The sequence below is a fragment of the Rousettus aegyptiacus genome, unplaced genomic scaffold (assembly GCF_014176215.1).
Source record: "Rousettus aegyptiacus isolate mRouAeg1 unplaced genomic scaffold, mRouAeg1.p scaffold_m13_p_8, whole genome shotgun sequence".
Classification (NCBI taxonomy): domain Eukaryota; kingdom Metazoa; phylum Chordata; class Mammalia; order Chiroptera; family Pteropodidae; genus Rousettus; species Rousettus aegyptiacus.
In genome coordinates this window covers 50058610-50082245 of record NW_023416311.1, presented here as the reverse complement: position 1 = coordinate 50082245, position 23636 = coordinate 50058610, and the positions used below count along the sequence as shown (strand labels likewise).

The 23636-nt window shown below is 34.7% G+C and overlaps 1 protein-coding gene across 23 annotated transcripts in view; it reads left to right on the top strand.

Moving 5' to 3' along the window:
- Nucleotides 1-23636, top strand: part of PAM (peptidylglycine alpha-amidating monooxygenase) — a 141513-nt gene that overhangs the window by 13889 nt on the left and 103988 nt on the right. For all 23 annotated transcript variants that reach the window (XM_036225937.1, XM_036225934.1, XM_036225933.1 and 20 more), the window contains exon 3: nucleotides 17382-17439. In XM_036225937.1, the coding sequence (XP_036081830.1) occupies nucleotides 17382-17439 (58 nt within the window). The remainder of the gene's footprint in view (nucleotides 1-17381; nucleotides 17440-23636) is intronic.

Genomic DNA, 23636 nt, shown 5'->3' with positions numbered 1-23636 from the left:
AACAACCAGAGATATAAAGTACCACTGAAGCAAATAAAATCCGAATTTAGCACTCTGAACGTGGTCAGGTCTGCATCTGTTGAAAGACTCCAAGTTTATTGAAAGTCTTTGTATCATTTATTTCCTCATTTCCCTTCTTTTCTCAACATGTACATATTTCCCAGAATCCAAAAATGTCAGTTGTCCAAAATAAGTTCACAAATATATGAATCCAAGATAGTTTCCTTGCATTTATTTTAATAAACCTCCCAGAATGTGTTTATTGTGATTAAGAACTTTGTAGAGAATAGAAATTTGCAAACCTATGAATCATTCTGTTATGAAGAAACATTAATTAAAAAATGATCTTGTCTCTTCATTGTGGAAGTCAGTTTGGGAAATCATTGACTGAGAATGAGGTTTTTCTTCAAGATAATTTGGACCCACTAGTGAAATCTAAAGATATCCTCACATGTATTTTAATATTAGTAGAGTTCAGGGATATGTAAAATTTTTTGAAGTAATTTTACCTGGACGTTGAAATGTAAACAAGATATAAATGATTTTTTCAGCTGTTCTCATTCTATGTAACAGTCCGCCAGACTATTTTCTCTCCTGGGCTCTTATCAAATAACCTATGTCACCATTGTGACACCAATATACAGTCAGTCGTTAGAATATACCTGAACTGTCGTCTATTGCAATGAATGAAATAGCCTTGTTAGCCAACCATTTTCTACCACACTTAGCCTATTTGTTATTCCTAGATGCCTTTGAACCTCCTGATGTTATTCTTTCTGCCTGTTATAATTTCTTTGCTCTGCATCTTCATCTACTGAAATCATACTCCATTCATTAAGTTACAGAATGAGTCCCTTTTCCTATGAACATACCTGATTCACTCAAAATGATCTGATCTGAGTGCCATAATAATTTGTATCACTCTTATAGACCTGTTGTCACTTATAATGATTCATTTTTTAATACCTTAAATCTCTCACACTAAAGGGTCTCTTAAACCAATGTCTGCATATATTTATCATTATGCATATTTTTGTTTGTTTATGCTCATACTGAGTAAAAAAAAAAAAAATCTATGTTTAAAAGAATCCGGCTCATACCTGTGCTGCAGACAACATATTGTTTACATAGTATTTTATACCTGTTTTGCACATAGAAGGTACTGAATGAATATTTCTTGGTTAATAGACCTTCCTTTAATTTATGCCTAGCTGTTTCTTCTGCTCTTGAGTATATAGTAATGAGAGCAAGTTGCCTGATGACCCATATGATGTAATAAAAATTGTCTGTTAAGGTTATGTTCTCTATGACTTGCACAGTGCCTAATGAATATTTGTTGAAATTAGATATTTATTGTTCAAGGCACAAAACATATTGGCAAATACAGATTGATTAGGCAGTTAAATGTCTCATCTCCTTGATTAAAATGATTGGAACCACATTAAACTGTTTACCTCCTTAATGGTCTAAATTCTAGGTGTCTACAATTCTTTTTATTTCTTCCTTTGAAATATCTTTCAAATTTGTCCCTTTACCTCTCTGTCCCAGCCACGCTGGCTTTCCTTCATCACCGTGCTTCTTACACTCCCCGTCCAGAGACTGCCCTCACAGTATCCTGCTCTTCCCTCCCTGTCTGTTCAGGGTAATACCTTTCTGGCTTTCAGATCTCAACCCGAACATCATGTTTTCAGAGAAGCTTTTCCTGACCACCTCCCACTCCGACTCTCCCTCCTATCTACCCCCACCTCACCTTTCAGAGAGCTGTCATAGCTCCCATAACACGTCGTGCCTCTTTTCAGGGTACTGTTTACAGCTGCAGTTTTATATTCATCCATGTCATTACTCGTTATGCTTCTCTTTCCTCCTCAGACTGCAGACTATGTGAGGGCCACACACCTTCTCACCATTATATCCTCCCTGTCTAGTCCATGGCCTGGTAGTAGTAGACTCAGTATATACTTGTGGGATAGTTAGACATATGGGACATATGGGACATGTGGCTAGATGAATGGGCAGATTTACACAGTTACTCTCCCGTTAATAGGCTTACCCCAAATGGGTAGCGACACCTTCTGGTTTGTTTCCAGACTCCATTGTTTTCCTCCCTCCCATTGTGTCCACATTGTTTACTCCCAGTTCCATCAAAGTGTTCTTCTAAAGGGCTACACTCATGATTTCATACCCCACCCCTCACTCCCTGGCCATGACTAGCATCACATGTAAACAGATCAAATCTAAATTCTCCTCATCTTCCAATTCCCTTTTTTTATCTGGCTTTATTAAATCTGTCTAATTTCCTTTCTCAGAACTTCCTAAAATGTCACCTCTGTGCCTGTTAGTTTAGTTACCACATTGTCTCTGCTTTCACCACACTTACTCCCATCTCTGGATTTTGTTCAAACCAAGTTTTCAGTTCAGCAGGTCTCCCTCTTACCTCTGTTTATCTGAACTCTTCCCCTCCTACATAGAGACTCAGCTTCTCTGTTCAGGGCCTCTAAGATGCTAAGAGAAGCCTGGATGGATCACCTCCTTTTTTTGAGGCTTTAATTTTATCATTTTTTTAAATATTAAGAAATGCCAAAGCAGGAGTACAAAAGCAGAGAGGTATTCTAAATGCTGGACATTCTCCGAATATTGGCCTCTCCAGATGTACTTTCCACTCTCTTCAGCCTACTCCTGGCTCCAGGAGACTGCCCTTAATGGACGCCATCAACAGGCTCCCATACTCTGTGTTTTCTCGTTAACTGTAGCCAGTGGAGGGAACTGGCAAGAAGACTGGAAAGGCAGAGGATAAGGTCAGGGCGTTTATTTGCTTGGCTGCTCCTCTGCTGGGCAGCAGGTGGACCGGGACTGAGTTTATCTCCTTCTGCCATGGCTCCTCCTCTTCTATGACTGAAAGCAGTTTCTAGTTTTGATAACTTAATTCTCTTACCTCATACATCTTTGAGTGGTAACAGCTTGCTACTCTATAAGTCCCTGGGATGTTTCAACATCCCATACATGCTTCTCTTAACCTAGCCCACAGCGTAGTCCTCAGTTCCTTGGTTACATTCTCCTCAGTTGACCCCTTTTTTGTGTTTTCTGTTTTCCAAAGAAACTTTGACTGATATGTTTTAAATATTAAATATAGCAAATTAATACTTTCATTATATAAATGGTTTAGTGCAATATACAGTGTCTTTCACAAGAAAATTACAGTATTTGTAAATAATATTAAATCCTGTGCATTACAAATAGGATTGAATGCAAGTTGAAATTATAAGATGTTTCATTTTTTTTCTTAGTCCTGTCTGTGTCTCTCCTCTGTCATTTTATTAGGAGTAAAGTTCCTTTGAATGTTAGGCCCAGCCAAATTGTCCTCTTCCCCTGTGCCTTGACAGGTTTTATCTGGGACCCAGTCAGCCCTCTTATCTCTCTCTTCTCTGATCTCCTGTCACTTTTCCAGTCCCTAACACAAAGCTTAACGCCTCACTATTTCCTAATGGCAGGCTTTGACTCCTTCATTAGATTCTAAAGTTTCTGAAAGAGGAGAATTTTTCATATCTATTTTTATGTCCCAGAAGCAAAATATATAGAGAATCAATATATGTTTGTTGTTCATTTTCTTGGTGGTTGCATTAATTGGTTGGTAGGTTGGTATCAAAGATTCTTTAAAAAAAAAAAAAAAAGATTCTTGGGGACAAACTGTATTTTTTTATATTTTAAATATTTTAATTGAAAACTGTTAATATCTGTCAATGATTATCAACTCATAGTCACTTAATTTATCTGTATCCCCCTACTTTATTCCTCCTCAACACACATACTAAATTATTTGGGGGCATCTACTAGAAATAATCTCATTTCATTTTATAGTATATAAGAATGTATTTTAAAAAGGAAAGCACCTTATTTTGAAGCATAACCACAATAACCGTTATCAACATTATATTATCAAACATCTAGCCAATGTCAAATTTTTCTGATTGTTGTATTTTTTATACATCAGCATCCATATGGAGTCCACATGGTAAATCTTGTTTATATATCTCTTTTAAGAACCTTAAGACTTCCTCCTTCTCTTTTTTTTCTTCTAATTTATTTGTGACGAAAACAGGGTATTTGTCCTATACAGTTTTCTACATTTTAAGTTTTTTCTAATTGCATCTAGAGTGTCATTTAACATGTTTTTCTGTCTTTTGTATTTCTTATACTGGTAATATTTAAAGGGTTGGTCAGATTTCGGTTAGAGTTTGAACAAAATATTTCACAGGTGATGTTATGTAGTACTAATAGGAAGCATATGATGTCAGATTGTATCTTTATGGTGTTAATCTTACTTATTAAATTCAGAATTGTGGTATTGATTAATCCATTGCAAAGTTTCCTGTCAGCTTTCCACCTGTTGGTTTAGTGGCCATAGATCAATATTATTGCCTAGATTCATTAGAAGTTGCTTATAATGAATATTCTAATTCTGTCATTCCTTCCGAATTGGTCAGTGGAAATACTTCTATAAAAAGAAACTTTCCCCCATAAACTATTTGATTATTCTTAAATTTAGTTTGTATTATTTATATAATTTATGTTCTATAACTGCTAGATATAAAAGGTCAAGTTTTTTTCATAACACCTTCTAAGGACCGCTGACTATAGAAACCTAATTATATAACAATAATAATTTAGGATTATTTAGTTTATTGTACTTGTCATGCTGGGCATGTGTGTGTATGTGTGTGTGTATGTAAATTTGAGAGAAATTAAAAAATAAACCTGATTTTAAAGTATTGAATTTACTTTTTCACTTAGTATGAGGAATTTTCCAATCTGACTTGAAAGAAGTATTTATGTTTATAAATCTGACTTGAAGTGCAGTATTTATGTTTATAATATAAAATGAACTGATGACAAGTAAAAAAATGTCTGGAAAATGGGCATTTACAGTTTGTACAGTTATTTGGTTCATTATAATAATAACTCTGTTAACAATATGACAAGTATCTACCTCTGGGAGTTTAGATACAAAGAGAAGACAATCTTTGTATAGTCATTTCTTTTCTTGAATTATTAATGTTATCTTTCAGTGGAATTTGGAAAATTATAGTGGGATAAATTTCATTTAATAGCCTTTATTTTTAAAAAAAAATCATAAATAAAGCCCTTAAAGGAAAAAATGACTCAATGATCTGGAGCTATTTTGGTAGGAATAGGCCCTTTATGAAAGGTTATTAGTCATGTATCATAACAAAATTCAACAAGCTAATTCAACTAACATTCACGGCATACCCAGTTCTTATACCAAGTGATCTTTGGGAATACAAACAAGAATAAATCAATGCTTCAGTCTTTAAAATACGGTCCAATAGCAGAAGACAGGACTAGCAAAAAAGGGGCTTTGCCGTAATGCCTAATGTTGAAACAGAGATGTTTATGACCTGCAAAGGAAAAACAAAGAGCATTCCAAAGAATTTTTTTATATTTAATTTTATAGTTCCTCTTAAAATTCAAGGCAAAAGATGCAAAACTGTTATTATGTTTTATTTTTTGAGTTGGAAGTCTAAGAAAATGAATAGGTCATGAAATCACTGTGAGGGAGGTGAAGAGAAGCAGAATGACCTTGCCCTTGATTATTGCTGTGAAATATATGACTTCATCATTAAATATAAATATCCCATGCTTGTTGTATCTCTTCTCCACCTCTTCTTTTTTGTTTTTTTAATAAGTATCATTTTTCAGAAGGCATTATTGTCTTTATCCAACTTAGAATTGAATCGGCTTTTCATTCATTATTTCCCTCAAGATGGTCAGGCTTGCTGAACTGGGAACTAGTATTTTATCTATTCTTGGCCCCTTATCTTAGGGTATCTTGCATCTAATTAAGAGATGCAGCAAAAAGTGTTGAAACGAGTATGCTTTTGATTGACATAATTATTTTACTAGACAAGAAAACAAAAATTCCAAAAATTCTGAATATTGCAGGTAAATATACTTCCTGAAATGGACCCAGTTACTCAAAGGTTATCTACCACTGGTTAAATTTAGAATTATGAGGATTTTTTTCTTTGTTTTCAGAAATGTGCTATCAGGACCTCTCAGTTTCTACTCTACAGACATTTCCTCTCCTTCTTCTTGCTAACCAAACCCTATTTTTGTTCCAGCATTGGCATTGCCTAGCCCAGAAAGTGACTCTTGATTAGACTGAACCGATCATGGTAATTCCTTTTCCTTTTGCTAATGATTGATTTAGAGAGGGGCATATGATAACAGTTCTGGCCATTTAGATGTGAAGGGAATTCGGCTGAAGATGAAGTCCTTCTGGGAAAGTTTCACTCTTAAAAAGGAACTTAAGGAAGAGACTTTCCCTCTTCTGGCCTTTGGGAATTGCTCCGCGAGAGTACTGATAGCTGCTATAGCTGTCTTGTGATCATAAAGAAGGAATCCTACAGAAGAAAGGTAATATACTGAATATGACAAAGCTAAAAGATGGAAAGAACCGAAGTTCTTGATGCTGAGTTGCTGAATAAAACAGCCATTCCTGCATCTGTCCTACTAGACTTCTTGTTATGTAAGGGACTACATCTCTGTTAGTTTTGGGCTGGTCTTCTGCAATTTGCAACCAAATCATTCTTAGTGATCATAAACATTTTCTAAGACTTCTTACATATGACTGTGATGGTATATATTTGATTTAGTATGGTCTTTGTGATATATTCTAGTGACTATATGCTCATGCCACTCTCAGGAAAAAGGGCTGTTTCTGATAAACACTTTCATAGCCCTAACTATGCATTGCCATTTTTGCTTTCTTAAAATATTTGAGCAATTTTAAGCACCACCAGAAATTAAATTAAAAAATTAATCATCATTCAGGGCCAAAAATTCTGCTAATAGTTACCAGAGTACATAAATACATTTGAGCTATACAAGATTATTTGCACATTGTACATCTTTTCCACAGGAAACCTTATCAGGCAATGGTATACTATGCTCATACTAGTTATCAATGCATAATAAATAGTAAAAGTGTAAATAATACATTAATACATTTTCAAATTGTTCTTTGCTTATGTGTATAGAATAGTCACAGTTTACACACTATTCTTAAGTATGAAAAGAAAATGAAGATGTTAAGCTTTTTAAATGAATTGGATTTAGCTTCTTAAGCTCCTAACCCATTGGGTAGCGAGGGGAAAAAATCCTTAAAAGTATCAATTGAAGGTATCCCACTTTCTACAGAGTCATGATAATCAGCTCAACTTTTGATTAAGCTGTTTCCCTTCTCTACCCTTTTTTATTTGTCAGAATAAATCTGGGTGTATGGAAGCGGGTGGTCTTACATGAATGGCCTTAAGCAGTGGAAGAGCTATCAAATGAATGGGGTCGTAGGCTCTGTTCCCTCAATTGGTATCAACTCTGACATCTCATCTTTGACTATGAAATTAACTTACCCTTGGCATAGGCTTCCTTTTATTTCCTTTTCATATCTGGGAGGGTATTCTGCTATGCCATATTCTTTCCCTTTCCTAGCTAACATTAGCCTTGTCTCCTTCCTTGGTGCCCTAATAACAGAATGGCTGCTGGGAACCTAATGTGATTTATTTGGGAGAAAAATGTAAATACAACAGTTTAGTATTTTCAAAATATTAGTCGTCTTACAAATATATAATGTCCGAAGACTTGAAGCCTTGTCCAAGTCTATAATATTTATACAAATATGATAAAGTCTGTTGGAATATTATTAAAACTTGCTTATTTTGATGTTGTCATATTCGTTTTTTTTCTAATTCTTTTATGTGAAAAGTGTGCACTTTTATAATATATCATCTCATTAATTCTCAAGAAGCCAAGATCAGTGTGTGCTGAAAGGATATCAGGCATTCTGATACCCATGTTTGTGTTGACACCACCGGTCTATGGAACAGGAGTAGTTTCCTGAGTTGGAAATGAGCAAGCGTCCATAGAGATTCGTTTGTTGGTGGCAGTGTACTCTATTTGAGCTTATATAATAAATACAAGAATTGCTTCAAATAATTTTCCTTATACTGTTTTATTTTGAATATTTGGACTTTTTAAAAAATTGACTTATTGACCCATCTTTGTTCTTCAGCCTTCTAAATCTTTGTTTGGTTTTGTTGGCGTCGTTATTGTTTGTTTTTTCACTTTTTATTTCATTGATGTTCTTTCCTTCTTTCCTGTTTTCCAAGTTCCTTATGCTCTGTGACCATCACCAGAGGAGCTAGTGGGAAAACATTGTGGTGACTCTGCTACGTACTGTTGCTGCAGACAATTTTGTATTAGAGGGCAGTGTAGATGACAACACTAGAGAGTCTGTGGATAACTTGGACAGTGAGCGTGGCTGTAGCCTTGAGGAGAACCTGAGTCAAGACACCAGAGCATTCACTGTCATAGTCCTTATAGGTGGAGCTACAGGGAAGAACTGGGCTCCTTAATAAGCTAGAGATATTAACAAACACACAAAGTAGATGTCCAAATATTAGTAGTGCATTCATTGTAGCCTCCCCCATAAGCACACTGATAACACATGGATTTTGATTAGTGGCATTGTCGACTATTCTCTTCTCAAAACGTTCTCTTCTTTCAGCTTTTATGAAATAACACTTTTCTGTTTTTGTTTTTTTTTTTTTTTCCTAAACTCCCTGGCTGATCTTTCTTTGGCCAACCACTTCTCAGTTCTGTCAGCACGTTTCTGTTTTACTGTCTACTCTCACAAAGCAGCCTCCTCCACTCCCACTGTCCAATTACCACCCATCTTTCATGTCACTTAAATTTATATCTGTTAACTTTTTTTCTCTAAACTCCCATTTGACATTTACATGTAGATTTTTCAAAGTCTTCTTAAATTCAACATGTCTAATTCTATATCTCTTGCCAAGCTTATAATCTTCAAATATGTTCTTGTGTGTTTTTTGTCTCAAGGAATGCTACTATCAATACAGAAATCTAGGAAGCAGCCTTGACATTGCCCCTTACCTTCCATTTGAATCCGCTCCCAAGTCATGCCCATTTTAAAAATTATATCCAAAATCTGTCCTCTTCTCTTCCTCTCTACTGCGATCACCCAGTTTCAGGCTTCTATCATCACTTTTCTGAACAATTACATGGCCTTTTTACTGGCCTTGTCTGAGTAATTCTAGCCTCCATGTCATTTTCCTACAATAAATGTTATTGGCTTTCTCTTGCTCTAAAGAAAAATAAAATAAAACAACCAAAGTCTTTAACATGAACCACAAGGTTCTGCCTTGTGTTCAGTCTAATTTAAAATACATTTCCCCTGTCTACATGTACTGGCTTTTGTTTTCTCAGTCATGCCAAGTTTTCTCCACCTGCAGGGCCTTTGATGATACTATTTCCTGTGCCTAAAGCATCACCAACTCCCTTCACCAAGGTCATTTTTTCCTGAATTACTGACTGTTGTAGAAACCTATATTCCTCCCATGTATCATTTAAAACAGTAAAAAAAAATAACACTTATCTGTATGATTGCCTGTTATACTGTAAGCTCTATGGAGACAGAGATCATGTACACATTTGCTCAGTTTTATGAGTTTAACACAGTTCCTGAGAGTTCAACAAATATGTTTGTTGGATGAATGAATGGATAGGTGGAAGAATGGATTTCTATACAGGCATTAAAAGAGATTTAAAGGCAAGCAAGTGCTAATGCGATGACTATGGCACGAAATATGAGAACAGGCCTGGAAAGAACAGAAATCGAGGCAATCACTTTGTTTTCCGGTAGTTCATTTTAAACTTTTAGAAAATAGGATGCAACTCAAGTAGTAAATTAGTCGACAGATTCATTCAAGTCTAGAACTTCTTTTCTACGATGCTGTATTGTCTCAGAATCAAATGTAAGCCACTTAGCATAGAAACATGGTGTTTGGGAATGGTGATTGTGGAGCCTTTTCTGCTTTGCAGCATCTCTAAGCAGACTGATATAGTCAGTTTCCAGTCAGCTGTGCGCAAGGAGAGGAACATAGGTGTAGCTAGTTAATGTTGATGTAGGCTCATAAAATTGACTGCTTCCACAGTCAGAGAAACTTGATGAAAAGCATAAACAACTGGCTTAAGCTCGGGGGAGGTGAGTAGTATAGATCATCAGCAAATCCTGTTCAGAACAGTGCAGTTTCCCCTCACGTAATTTCCCTGTAACCAGGAAGACGAGGAGGAGCCCCCATTATTACCACCTGCTGCGCCTAGGCAATTAATTATAGACTGTCATTCATATGCTCCTTTTTGTTTGCTCTTAAATGCAATTGTGTGAAATTTCTGAGACAGATGTTCCCTCACCAAAATATTTGTTTCTTCATCATTTACTAGTACAGATTTGTAATTCCCGAAGAAGAGCCCTTGCCAGGAAAGTAGCTTCCATTTGAGCTACTTGGCATTGAGAATCTTGTTATCATCAGCCACAATGATTATAGTTTAAAAATGCAAATGGGATTATGGGATGAATCAACTGAAGGATAAAAGTCAAATGAAAAGGTGATGCTGTATAAAACCCTAATTAAGCAACATCTACAATACAGGTTTCAGTTCAGCCTTTCTTAAACTGTGAGTTTATTGCCACCAAAAGAAGAAGATACATGCAAAAGACGACAAATATTTATAGAGCTCCCAGTGTGTGCCAGGTATTATTCCAAGTGCTCAGGATGCTAACAGACATTATTACAAGATTATATTCTAGGTTGGGATAAACACCCAAAAAAGTTATTGGGAATGGAGCTTAGCTTAATGGTAAGGACAAGAGTGGGGCATTTTGGAGAATACGAACTTAGAGTCATTTAGGAGTATTTTAACATAAAATCTTCATTGAGACTATTTCTTCCAGAACCTAATAAATATAAATATAAGTAGGCAACGTATTTTTTAAATTTATATGATAGGCAAAAAACTTAACAGGAAAAGTTAAATTAGGGTAGACTAGATACAAAAGTGACAGTTTAAGGAATTTTATCTGTAATTAAATGTCTTAAGTTCTGGTTTCAGATAGGTAAATTTTTTTTAGCCTGAGTTTTTTACTCTATGAAATTATCTTTGCTTTGGTATACTTTTCCATTCCTCTAACTTCCTTTTATACTAGATGAGATTGAAAGTTCAAAAACCACTGAGTTCAGTATAAGCTTAATATACATGTATTAAAATCAGGGGACTAGCAATTTGATTCTGTTTTCTATCTGGATCATTCAAAGAAAACTTTGAAAAATAATTTTCCAATTGCTTTATTTCTTTCAATATAACTAAAATTCTTGTTAACAAGGACTGAACACTTTTTGTGCTTTTCTCTTGTTGGTCTGGCAAAACTATGCTCAGTCCCTGAGATTTTCACTAGTTCTTTGCAGAACTCAAGTTATTTAAACCCAAAGTGAGTGCTGTGTGAAAATGTAGGGCTTCGTGGATTCTTCACAGTTTTTCTTGACTGAATTTAAAGTGTGCATTATCTGGATTAGTAAAAACGTTACTACCTACTTTTTAATCATCTGCTCTAAAGCACGAAGTCACAATTGCCACCATGAGATGGTTCCACTGCTCTTGTTGTTTAACAGGAGAAAAGTTACCAGAGACCATACTATCCACAATATAGTGTTTCTGTGGATTATGGCCTATTTACAGAGAACAACCAATTGTAGATAGCCACAGATATAAGCAAAAGGATCATATCCAGGTCAAACTGGGTTGTGTCTGTCTACACACTGATTTGTGTCACTACATTGAATAGTCTCCTTAGGAATGGTAGTCTGCAGGGATTCTTTAAGCCTGAACAATAAAAGGGCAGTGAGGATATTATCCAGTCAGGATCAAATCATAGCACTCAACACTAGAATCTGAATGATACCTCTGGTTTCCCAAAACAATAATTACTGGTTTAATGTGAACGATTTTCACACGTAATGGTAGATAAATAGTTTGATTTGTCCCATATTGATTTGAATAAGCAGTTGATTTCATTGACTACTTATTCCATAGAAATGACTTTATCTGTCTCACAAATGACTAAATCGAAATAAAGAGCACTTTTAAAAAATAATGTAAGCAAGCTGTTACTGTTACTGTCTGCATGAGAACTTGGTTTAAAATGGGTAATAACAGAATATAATCAGAGTTCTTCATTAATAAGCACATTTTTTTTTCCATTTCTAGCACACCGTCTTCTTTTGTCAGGAAAAAAAAAAAATTGTGCTTTTCTTGGATAGTTCCCAACAGTAGCAGTAAAGAGGCATCAGCAATATCATATCCCTCTTGATTCGGATTTAACAGATAGCACCAGGAGATATGGCTATGTAGATTCACATTATATGTCTCTCTTTTTGTGCATCTGAGCATTCTGTTAGCAGTTTGAAGCCGCAATATTTTATAGACAGTCCCCTGACACCAAGCTCAGATACAGTGTTCTTCCCACAGAGAGGAAAAGAGGATTCATGGTGATGATATATGGAAAATTGTTAAAGGTTGTATTGGTAGTTTGGGTTGAATTATAGAAGCATCCTTTCTAGGAAAGTGTGTTTGAATGAAGGGACTACTATAATGGGCAGTAAAGTACTGTTTTTGTGTCTTCAGAATGTGTTAGAGAGAAACATTGATCTGAATTATGTGTATGTTTTCAAGTAGCTTTACTTTGCAGAATCGAAATGGTGAAAAAATTAAATAGCTGTAGCTCTAGTTTGGTTTGTTACAGTTTGTCATCAGCTTTCATGAAATGTTTTCAGGTGCTATTGGAGATTTAGAGGACTTGGACTAAATCTTGTTAAATTTTATATGTCTTTGATTTCTTTGTTTCTCCCATTAATAAAGTAAACAACTAAAATTTTGTCTAAGAACTTCCTTTTTTCCCCTAATATTAAAGGGGGGTTGAAAAATAACCTTTTAATATCTATCTTTCCACAGTGGAAAGAGAAGTGCTTTAGTGAACTGGGTGAAATTTCCATTTCATCAATTGCCAGAATCTTTTTTAAATCACAAAAAACTTATTTCCTTTTTGAACTTGTTTTTTCATCTTTGAAAGAGTATCTATAAGACCTATCTGATGACATTATCATTGGAAATAACTATGATGGAAAGCTTCTAAAATGAAGGAGGCAGAAATACCAGGTGCTGTAGGCATTAAAAAAAAAAAAATGGAGGCACAATAAATATTCTCCCTTTTACAAGATATCTTATGCTAAGTTCTAATCATATGTTGAAATCTCTTGAACTTTTTTCCGTATTGTTGAATGACAGAGGTTGTGGGTCATAGTTACCTAACCTCAGGAAATTGTTAAATAGTGTTCCTGGTGTTTATCTTGCAAAAATCATAAGATGTCACTTACCCATATTAGTGATGTAATGATTTTATTATTTTGAGAAATGAATTTTTCTAGTTTTCTTAATATCGTTGCCACAGGAGGCTTTGTGTTTGTTTTGTGTTTTTTGTTTTGAAGTGTTTTTCAGTCCCGGGACTAATTGTAGTTAACTATGTGATTACACATTATTATAGCCTTAAATTCTTAAATTGACTATTGTTTAAAGCATAGAATTTAAATTTAAAGAATCAGTCCATGGTGACCTGCTGTAGAAATTAATCTGTATTGATGAAACAGTATTTTCTGATCACCTAAATAATCTTTCCCAGTGCTATAATGAGTTTATAATGGTTTGGCAAAGTCCATTGTTCAAGCCATTCTTCAACAAGTAACATATCTTGTTAAAAAAAAAAAAAAAAAAGAGTTTTTCATTTACTTATGAAGACCCTTACATTTTATTTAAAATAAGATTAAGTCTCATAGTGAGAAAAACTGAGGTATAAAGGTTGAAAAACTCTCCAGAGTCACAGTTTAACTAGATCAAAACTTGAAAGTAATATTGAATGTTAGCTGTAATTGTAATTAAAAATTAAAAAATAAACATTAAAAACAAACATAATGACAAGAAAGTAGCAAGAAAGATACATAATTATCTCTAATGGTCCTGAAGGCATAAACTTGAAGACTTTTATTCCTAACTCTGACACTATCTACCTGTGTGGCCTTAGATAGATCAAAAACCTTTCTATGAATTAGCTTCTATTTATGTAAAAAAGATGCAGTGCGTGTTAGACCTACTCACAACATAATTGGGAGAAAAAAATGAATAACACAAAAAAGAGTACTTACTCATACTCAGCCAGCCCTAAGGGAGGCAGAACTTGGCCCTGAGTTTTCTTGAAGAATTGGGTCCTCCAACTGAGATGTGTAAATGACCCTATGGGTTTATTTTCTTTACATGGATCTTGAGCTCTCAACTTAATTTTATAAACCAAACTATGGTACCAAAATACTCCAGACCAAAATCACTGATACAGTTTTACAGTTGTAGAGAAAAGAATAAATTACAATTAGCTATTCTTCGTTCTATGGAACTGTGTTGAGGTCTTTAGAGCTTTCATCTGAAGGCTAATCACTGATTTGATAAACACTGTATTTTTTAATGTGCTCATTTTTAGAAAAAAAGTTTTACCTTTTTTTTCTTTTAACAGAATTATTTTTTATCTTGAAAAATTGGTTATAAGTGAAATCCTAAATTAGAGTATGATGGTGCATGTTAGACCATTAATGCAATGTCTAATATAGACTTTGCTTTCCCAAACTAATTTCACAGAATACTGATTATTCTGCAGAGGATCTTTCTCACCTGTTTTTCTTCTTTTTTTTTTCTTTGAACTGGCTTTAACATAACAGGAAAGAAACCTTTGAAATTTGAATACATTCTTGTTTTTTGAGAAGTTATAAACCAAGAAATATAAATTGCTAGAAGAAAGACATTCCCAAGTTATTTTGTCATTTTAAATTGCTCAGCTGATGACAGGAGCAAGAATTATTATATGGATGTGATCAATTCTCAATATAAATAGTAGTTTTGTATATGTAACCATTATTGCGCTTAGTTGTTATTTCTTTTCTCAAAAGAATCAACTTGCTGAATTTCATATATCTATTTATGCCTATGACTAGTCTATTCTAAAACAATTCAAAGGTAAAATAAAACCAAAAACTATTGGTCCAAATTTAAAAGAACTTCTGTTTGGTTTGTATTTCATTGCAACCTTTGGACCCTTTCTTGTTATAAATATATGTTTAGCTACTTTAAATTTACTTTTTTTTATATTTGCTTTTAAGTCATTAATTGTTCACATTGCTTTGAATGATCTGTAATGCATTAATTGGAATGATGATGCTCAGATCCCAGCTACTGCATTTGTTAGTGTCAAAGATAAACATTAAAGTAGTAAGGACAGATTTCTATAATAATAACTATTGCAGTAGGGAAGGAGGTCCAGTGTGAACTGAACCCAACTTTACCAAAATAAAAGACGGCAGACCTTTTAAAGGGTGAGGGTGTTAAGAGAAAGGCACTGAGAGGTGTTGGGAGGGTTGGTCTATGTGACTAGGCCATCTGGGTTTATTGATTGGCACTTATCCAGAGGAAAAACAAACTTCTCTTATCTTTCTGACAGGAAGCAGTGATGTAAGTTAGAGCAAGGCATCCACTGGCTGAGAATCAGAGCAGAATTACTTCTTTGAATGTGAGAAGACAGTTCTGGGTGGTAGAAGATTTAGATCTCAGAGAGACATAGAAAAGATTTATAATTACAAACAAGTAATTGAGAAAGATGGAGTTCAGGAACCTACCTGCCTATTACCAGTTTTTGGCTAGAACAAACTGTAAAGTTACTTAACCTTGGTTTGCTTCAGTTTCTTAATCTAGAAAATGGGGATAATAATATTACATATTTCATAGAAATGTGTTTTGAGAATTAAAAGAGTTAATAGGTGTAAAGTATTTAGAACAGTAGTGGCACATAGTAAGCTCTCAATAAATGTTATTATTCCTATTGTCTTTAAAGTGGAGTTCATAATAGTATCCATCTACTATATTGGATACTTTTATCTATTAAATAAAATACAAGAAAACATGGAGAACCATGCATTCAATAAATGTAAGCATTCAATAAATGTTCACTAGAAATAGTAATAGTAGCAACAGCAACTGTAATAGCCACTAAATATCTTTCAGTCTTGATTTATTTGTAGCTCAGGATTATAAAATAGAAAAGAACTTTGAGTTTAGTATTTTTCCTTAGAACACAGTCGTTACATTTTGTAAATTAATAACTCAGAAGTTGGAAAAATACTTATGAGCAATCTTGTACATGATTGTGAGATCTTTGAGTATTATTTTGCCAATATATTTCTTGGGTGTTGGGTACACAGTTCACATCTCACATTTATGTGGCTTAACCTCCTTACTGTGCAGCCTTCAATATTTCCCTGTGCATTTCCTTCTTAGCAAAATAAGAGTGAATTGAGAAAATTATGGAGCCTTTAAGAAATGAAATAATTTGCTCAAATGAGAAAAATGGCATATACAAAACTAGTAATGAAGATGGCATAGTTCTGTAATTTTTCAAATTATTATATACTTGTTTGATGTGTCTATGAACTTTCTTGCTTCTCAAAACAGAAACAAAAAGAGAGATGCAAATTTCACAATTTTTTAGCACTAACCAGTAGGTTTGAAGAAACCCAAATGATCTTTATTCCTGTTTCTGTAGTCTTTTGATCCAACACTCTGTAGTAATAATCCATGAATTATGAATTATTAAATGAGTTCAGTCTCTATTTGTATTGGGTATATTATCAACCATAGCACATGCTTCAGTGAATATGGATTTTTGTTAAGGAAGTGGAACGCATAAACCAACAGAAGCTCATTCTCCTTAAATTGCAATTTTTATCACTAAAAATTCTTGATGTTAATACATCTGATAGCTGAAAAGTGGCCATTTAGATAAGAGTCCAATAATTGGAAAAGAAAGAATAATTTGAGTTAATGTTTATTTCTTCAATATACTACATAAAAATTTTAAAGTAAGGAAGAACAATCGAATATAATACTACGTTTTAAGACCAGCTTTTATTCGCTGTACTTCTCTAATTAACATTTTTGGCAGTGGTGAAGTGATTCAGGAAATTAAATCCTTAATTATGCAGATAGGAAAATGGTCAAAACCAACTTCTACCATTTTAAAATCAAGTGCATTAAACTATTTCACACTTTATATAAGCATCTAAAATGTTGTCTTTTAACTGTGACATACCAGAAATATCACTCATGATAATTGCCTTTATAAATAGGATTTGAAGTCATTTATGAAAGAGTCTTAGAAACACTTTTAGAGTATCCAAGGTGTAGACTTAGCCCTTCCATTAACCTGGAACCTAGTGTGCAGAAGGCAACTTCACCTAACTACCATGGACTGATAGTTCTTTTTCAGTCATATAGCTCGTTCTTTTACTAGTTATTATTTCTGTTTTACTAACAGCAGTTTAATTTGAATTTTATATCTTTCTTTCTTTCTTTAATAGTCTGATACATACTTCTGCATGTCAATGCGCTTGCCAACGGATGAGGAAGCCTTCGTGAGTGAGTATTGGATGATGCGGGATTGGGGGTAGTTGGCAGTTAAAGGGAGGGCAGCTATTTGAAGTCAGTGAAAGGTTCTCTTTGGTGGTTTTGAGCATTTTAATCTTTTACTGTCAGTTTTTAAACTTCATTTATCATGCCTAATGCAGAAACAAACTAGAGGAAGCCACTGAGAGACAAGATTACAAACTGTATCTGGAGAGATCCATGAGTAATAGTAGTTAGGAGTTGCATGCAGATGTCGATGCCTGCCAATACCATGTGGTCCCATTTGTATAGTATTGGCTTTCTGTCAGTGACTGGATGCTTAATTCCGCTCCACTCAATAGACTGTTTATTTACTTGCTGGTTCATGCTATAAATCGAATGCACTTAGAATCAACTTCGGGGAATGTAATATTTTACCTGTCAGAAAGGTAGATGGATAGGAAGGAGGGAGAGACTGAGAAAAAGAAGAAAAGGAAGGACGGAGGGAGGATGGAAGGAACATTGGTCCTGTTTATATTATAGAATAAGAGGATTCTTAAATGACAGACTCTTCCCTAACTGAATCTTAGAATCAAACAGGAAAAGTGACAGAGGACCATCTGTTTTTACCTAGGTTGTTTTCATTTAAACCTCCCTTATGACAGACTTAACTGTTTAGAGAAGAGGTGTGATTGGCAAATTATTCATGGATTTGGTTTTTTCCCCTGCTTCACTTTTCTGGTTTGAAATGTTGATTTTGGAGAGAAAGATATGTTAATGAGAGTTGTACTTTGGTCCTTTGAAACTAATCTTCAAGTGGGCTGTCTGAAACAGCTATTATGTGGATTGTACAATGTGTACAGTAGCCTTGGGGCCATCTGAAGATGAATTTTTATGAGGTACTCCCCACAGGAATGTACATTCTAGACCTATGAAGCCAGGGCAATGTGCATTTATTTTTTTCTTTCACACACTTTGGTGGTGATCACAACAGAAAATATACCCATAGTTAATTTTTCCCCATAGTTAATTACTAAAAATGAAAGTCAGACCCTGAAATGTTGACTATTGCCTGATTGCTGTTACTTCGTGTAATAATTGAACATAACCAAGAAAAAAGACAGAAAAATAATTTAAGTTTCTAATTGTAGTACTTTAACACCAAATGTGATTTAGAATATAAGTTCATCATTAAAAATGTTCACAGTAAAGATTTTCTTAATTTTATATCCACATGTTTGACAGCCTAGGAGAAAATAATATTTAGTCATAAAAGAAATTTTACATACATGAAATTTTTTCTTTACGAATTTTGTATTTTCTTTGACCAAGTTCAGAGATAGTCTTGATTCCTCCTATTTCACCCTTGCGTTGTGGCGAAGGCCGCTCTACAAGTCTGTATTAACATGATAGTCATGTTTCACAGCGGTATTACAGATCTCACACTAATAGGTTACTGGTTTGTTTCTGGAGGTTGGTGGTAGTATATGATTTCAGAGCTGGTGACTAAGGTCTATAAATATATATCCTGGAATGTATTACTGCTCTCCTAATATAAATGTGTTTACTTTCACATAATTTAACATCGAAAAGTGCAAGTGAATATATTCAGTCAAGAAAAATATTCACAGGAGACACATAAAGGGCTGTTTTAGAGCGAGGGTACTAAATATTTTTTTCATTTTCTTAAGCAACTCTCTTCGAAAATTAAACCGTTTCTAGTTCCGAGGTCCTTAAAGGATCTTAGAAGATTAATCACTACTTTCAGTATTTCTTCTCCTAATTGCTGGGAGGATTACATAATATTAAAGGTTTTTCTCACCTGTTCAAAACAGGGTTATTTCATCTTCAATGTGAGTTCTTCAATGTACTACCCCAAGGCAATTTGTGGTTACCATTATTTGCGTAATCCAGCAGCCACAGAACTTTAGGTGTAGGCAAATTAGAACTAGAAAACTGAAAACCACAGAGAAGTAAGAAAAATTATTTATATTAGGGATGAATAAGGGAAATTTTCCATGTATTATCTCATTTATTCCTAAGACAACCCTGAAGGTAGTCCCATTTTATAGTTAGAAAAGCAGTCAAAAACATTGGTGTCTTAATTAGTCAGGTGCTAGGACAAAAGTTTGTATGTAATCCTTGTTCATATCATTAGCCCACCATCAGCCATTGTTTACTGAGGGCCTGCCAGACACTAAGCTACTGAAAGCTAAACATATTTAAGCCATTTTACCAAAGAGGAAACAGGGTCAGAAAGGTTAAGGAACATGCCCAAGCTTCTCACCAGCTATGTGATACCCTACTTGTATGTCAGTTAAATCATAACAGATTTGGATGTGGGGATAGTGGTACAAGAAATAAATGAAAGAAGTTATCAAGTGGATAGACGGATCTGAAATACAACAATAGCACATCTCTGTCTTCCTCACATCAAATACAATTATTCATTCACTCCCTTATCTTCACACTCTACCGGAAACACTCTGGTCAGTTTTGCCAAAAAGTAAATAAACTTCAAACTATCCTACAAAATAAAACCCAGTACATATGAAGCTTTAAAGATTTCCAGAAGGAAAAGGGCTTGGAAGTATAGGTTGTTTGTTGGGTGGATGATCTTAACATAACTTTTCTGGACTCCCAAAGTGAAAATTTTGCTAGTGGTAACCAAGACTTTTCCATGAATGAAGCTTTAGTCCTTTTGTGGGCTGTCTCATATTTTGGGTCTCAGGGTGCCTTATCATATGATAAGAAATGGTCAGAAATGAAGACTTGTAAAGATCTATATACTTTATTATTTTATTAAGATGCTTTTATCGTTTTAAACATTCTGTTTTCATTACTGTGTCTTTAAATTTTTTGAATGCCAGCAGGATATGTGCCCCAGAATATGGTAGGAACTCAATAATTGTTTGCTTACTACATGAGTGAACACTAAAAAGTGTTTTCTTGGGCCATTTTCTAAGGCAATGTATCCAAGAGTAGCCACTTTACCTTTTTGCCTTAAATTATACTCTTGTTTGAATATAAGAGAATAATTGTTTTTTTAAGAAAGGTCACGTGTTCATAAATTCAGCAAATTTAAAATTGCGCCCTGTGTCAGTTATTGGGCTAGGCAGTAGGGATGTGAAGTATCATAAAAATCCAAGGAAATCACAGCCTGGCAGAATTCTAGAAGGCAAGAATAAAAATGTTAGAACATATGAAATAGACTTTCTCTGAGTCGGATGGGAAGAAACAAGAACCATATGATTTTACTCATAAGTGGAATATAAAACAGAAAGTAACAAATGAAACAAAATAAAACAAACAACTCGTAGACATAGTATAGAGGTTACTAGAGGGGAAGTGGGGTAGAAGGAGGTAGAAGAGGATAAAATATATGGTGATGGAAGGAGACAACTGTGGATAGTAAACACAATGCAGTGTACAGATGATGTATTATAGAATTATACACTTAAAACATATAATTTTATTGAGCAATGTCACCCCAATAAATTTAACGAAAAATTTTAAACGCACATAGAAAAAGAAAAGAAAAAGACTTTCTTCTTTTGCTTTTCAAATTTCTGAAAAAAATAAAACACGGAAGAATACAATTCAGATTGCTAATTAGGACTAAAACAAACTCTCTTGATGGTGTGTAAAGCCATAACTGCCTTTGAATAATTCATAATTTTGAATTTATACTTGTGTGACTAATTAGGTAACTCATTTTAGACAAACATACTTTTTAATTTTGAGGAGACACCATCACGATTGTCATGGAATTCATATGTGCATATGCCTGCCGTATTTACAAATGAGCATATACAACATGTTTGATATGTTTATTTCTCTGCATTGGATCATTAAATGTCAATTAAAGTAGGTCTTTGGGGAAATACTATTATGAAGATAAGTATAATTTTTACATTTTTAACGAAATCATTGCTTTCCATAGAGCATTACTTTTGTTTATTATTTTAATAAGAAATTACAGAATTGGAATGGTGAAGGTAAGATAAAATCTGCATTTGACCACTGATCTGTGATGCTGTCTAAAAGGTGTTTTACAGACACTCAGAGGAATTGGCTCTGACAGGAGCCCACTCAGCCAAGAAATTTGACTGTCATCTTCATCCACTTGCTTTCCCTCACATGAATGACCAGTAAATAAATGTGTCTTTTCCTTAGTGAATGATGGCGGGTCCCTATCTATCAAATGGCACTATACAAATGAGATAGCCATTGAATCTAGATGAAATTAATCTAATGATTCATTGCTTTTCATTTTCATTGGCTTCTCTCTTGAATATAGAACAATTTCTACTGCAGGATTGCACAGTTAGACTTGAATATTTCCAAATGCGACCTTTCTTTAACAAGAACATGTTAAGGTGATGTTGGAATTTCTGATAACTTCAGGAAAACCTAATTTTTATCATGTTTATGGGTTACTACATAGTGTGACTATAAAGATCAAGGTCTAGGAGGGTTATAATGATCACATATCTTCATTTTATGGCTTTCACAGCAGTATGTAGACGTGTATGTGTGTGTGACTGTCGGTGTAAACCCCATCTCCATGCAATCACTCTGCCACCTTTCTGCTTTCAGTTAGTTGAGTGAATATCCTTTCACTTCTCTGTGACCTAGGATTTCTCCAGCATGAATAATGTAGCTTCTGACTCCCACATGACAATTGGGTACCTTCCAACAGGCACCCTAGGAAGCTGTTCTGATTTCTTAGTGAAAGCTACTTGGAGAGCTCTAAGATGGCACAAATAAAGTACACTATACTTGAGGTCTCTGATGAGTAGACAAAACCTAATTTGCTTGGTCATAATCATGGAGAAGCTGCTGCTGTACACCCTGCCTCGGAGTGATTTTGAATGTCCTCCATCCTTTAGTCACCCAAATACCCATGTTTCCAATATGACCCCTAAGAAACCTCAGGGTTTTCTCAGGTAATAAAACATGGAAGAGTAGGAGTAGGAGCCATTTTATTATATTTTGTAAAGAGTCGGGAATACCTTTAGTTAGACACATCTAAAGATTATCGAAAAGTAACTGATATTAACTAGACTTATTGTGGTGATCATTTTACAATATATACAAATAATGAATCATGATGTTATACACCTGAAACTAATATAATATACTGTTATATGCCAATTCTCTCTCTTTCTCTCACTCTACACACACACACACACACACACAGAGCAAAAAAATGTAGCCAACATGTTGATGTAGTCGTTTTAATGCAATAATGTCAAAATGCCACCACCACCCCATCCTCAGTAAAATGGCCAATTCAGAAAGCTCAGGTTTGAGTCAGAATTGATGTGTAAATGTACTTCAGTGGCGAGGCGTTTGTGGTATTTGGACATTCATCGTGAAGTAGCCATTTCAGTTATTTCAGTAGGGATGACTTCAGTGGACAACTCTATTAAGATCAATATGAATTTTTCTAGTCAGAGAAAATTTCGTGAGAGAGATAGGCAAGATTTTATCTGGATCTGGGAAGATGGTCTATTTGGATTTGGATCTGCAGAGGGGACGGGAGTATTCCAGTGGCCAACAGTATGAGCAGTGAAGGGGCACACCGGACACAAGTTAGAGTCTCCCCACTTGCTAGCTGCATGGATGTGGACAAGTTAATCAGTCTCTCTTTCCTCAGGCTCATCTGTGTGGGAGGAAAAAGACCAGACTCACAGGTCTTTGTGAGAAATAAATGAGCTTGGCACAGGGTTAAGCCCTCAGTAAATGTTAGTGGTTGTGGCCATTAAGTGAGGAGGGCTGCCTGATGAACGTGCAGAGTGGAGGTTAGGAGTAGTCATGTTGGGAACGTGGAGGGCTAGGAGCCTGGTGTAATATTATGTGTGACCTGAAAAGGCAAGGAGGAGGATATGAGTTTGAATCTGTAGGAAATTAATTGGGAAATATTATAGAAGTGACATTACAAAAACGGGGCCTAATGAAGCTTGTGCTATTTTATCTTGCATAGCCTCGGTTATAAAGTGTATTTATTAATTATTTGGTTGATTCTGGCATATACCAAAAAGTTCCGTTTTGGAAGGTATATCATTTTGAAGTTGAATTCTTTTTTGTGCTAGAATTCCTTTATTCAGAGGTAAGGATTACTTCATTTTTAATTTGTGTTCAGTTTGTTGGATTGCCGAGGTTTCTTATTTCTTGGTTAATTTGGCAACAGTGTCATAAAGTCCTTGTAAAGTATGTTAAAGATC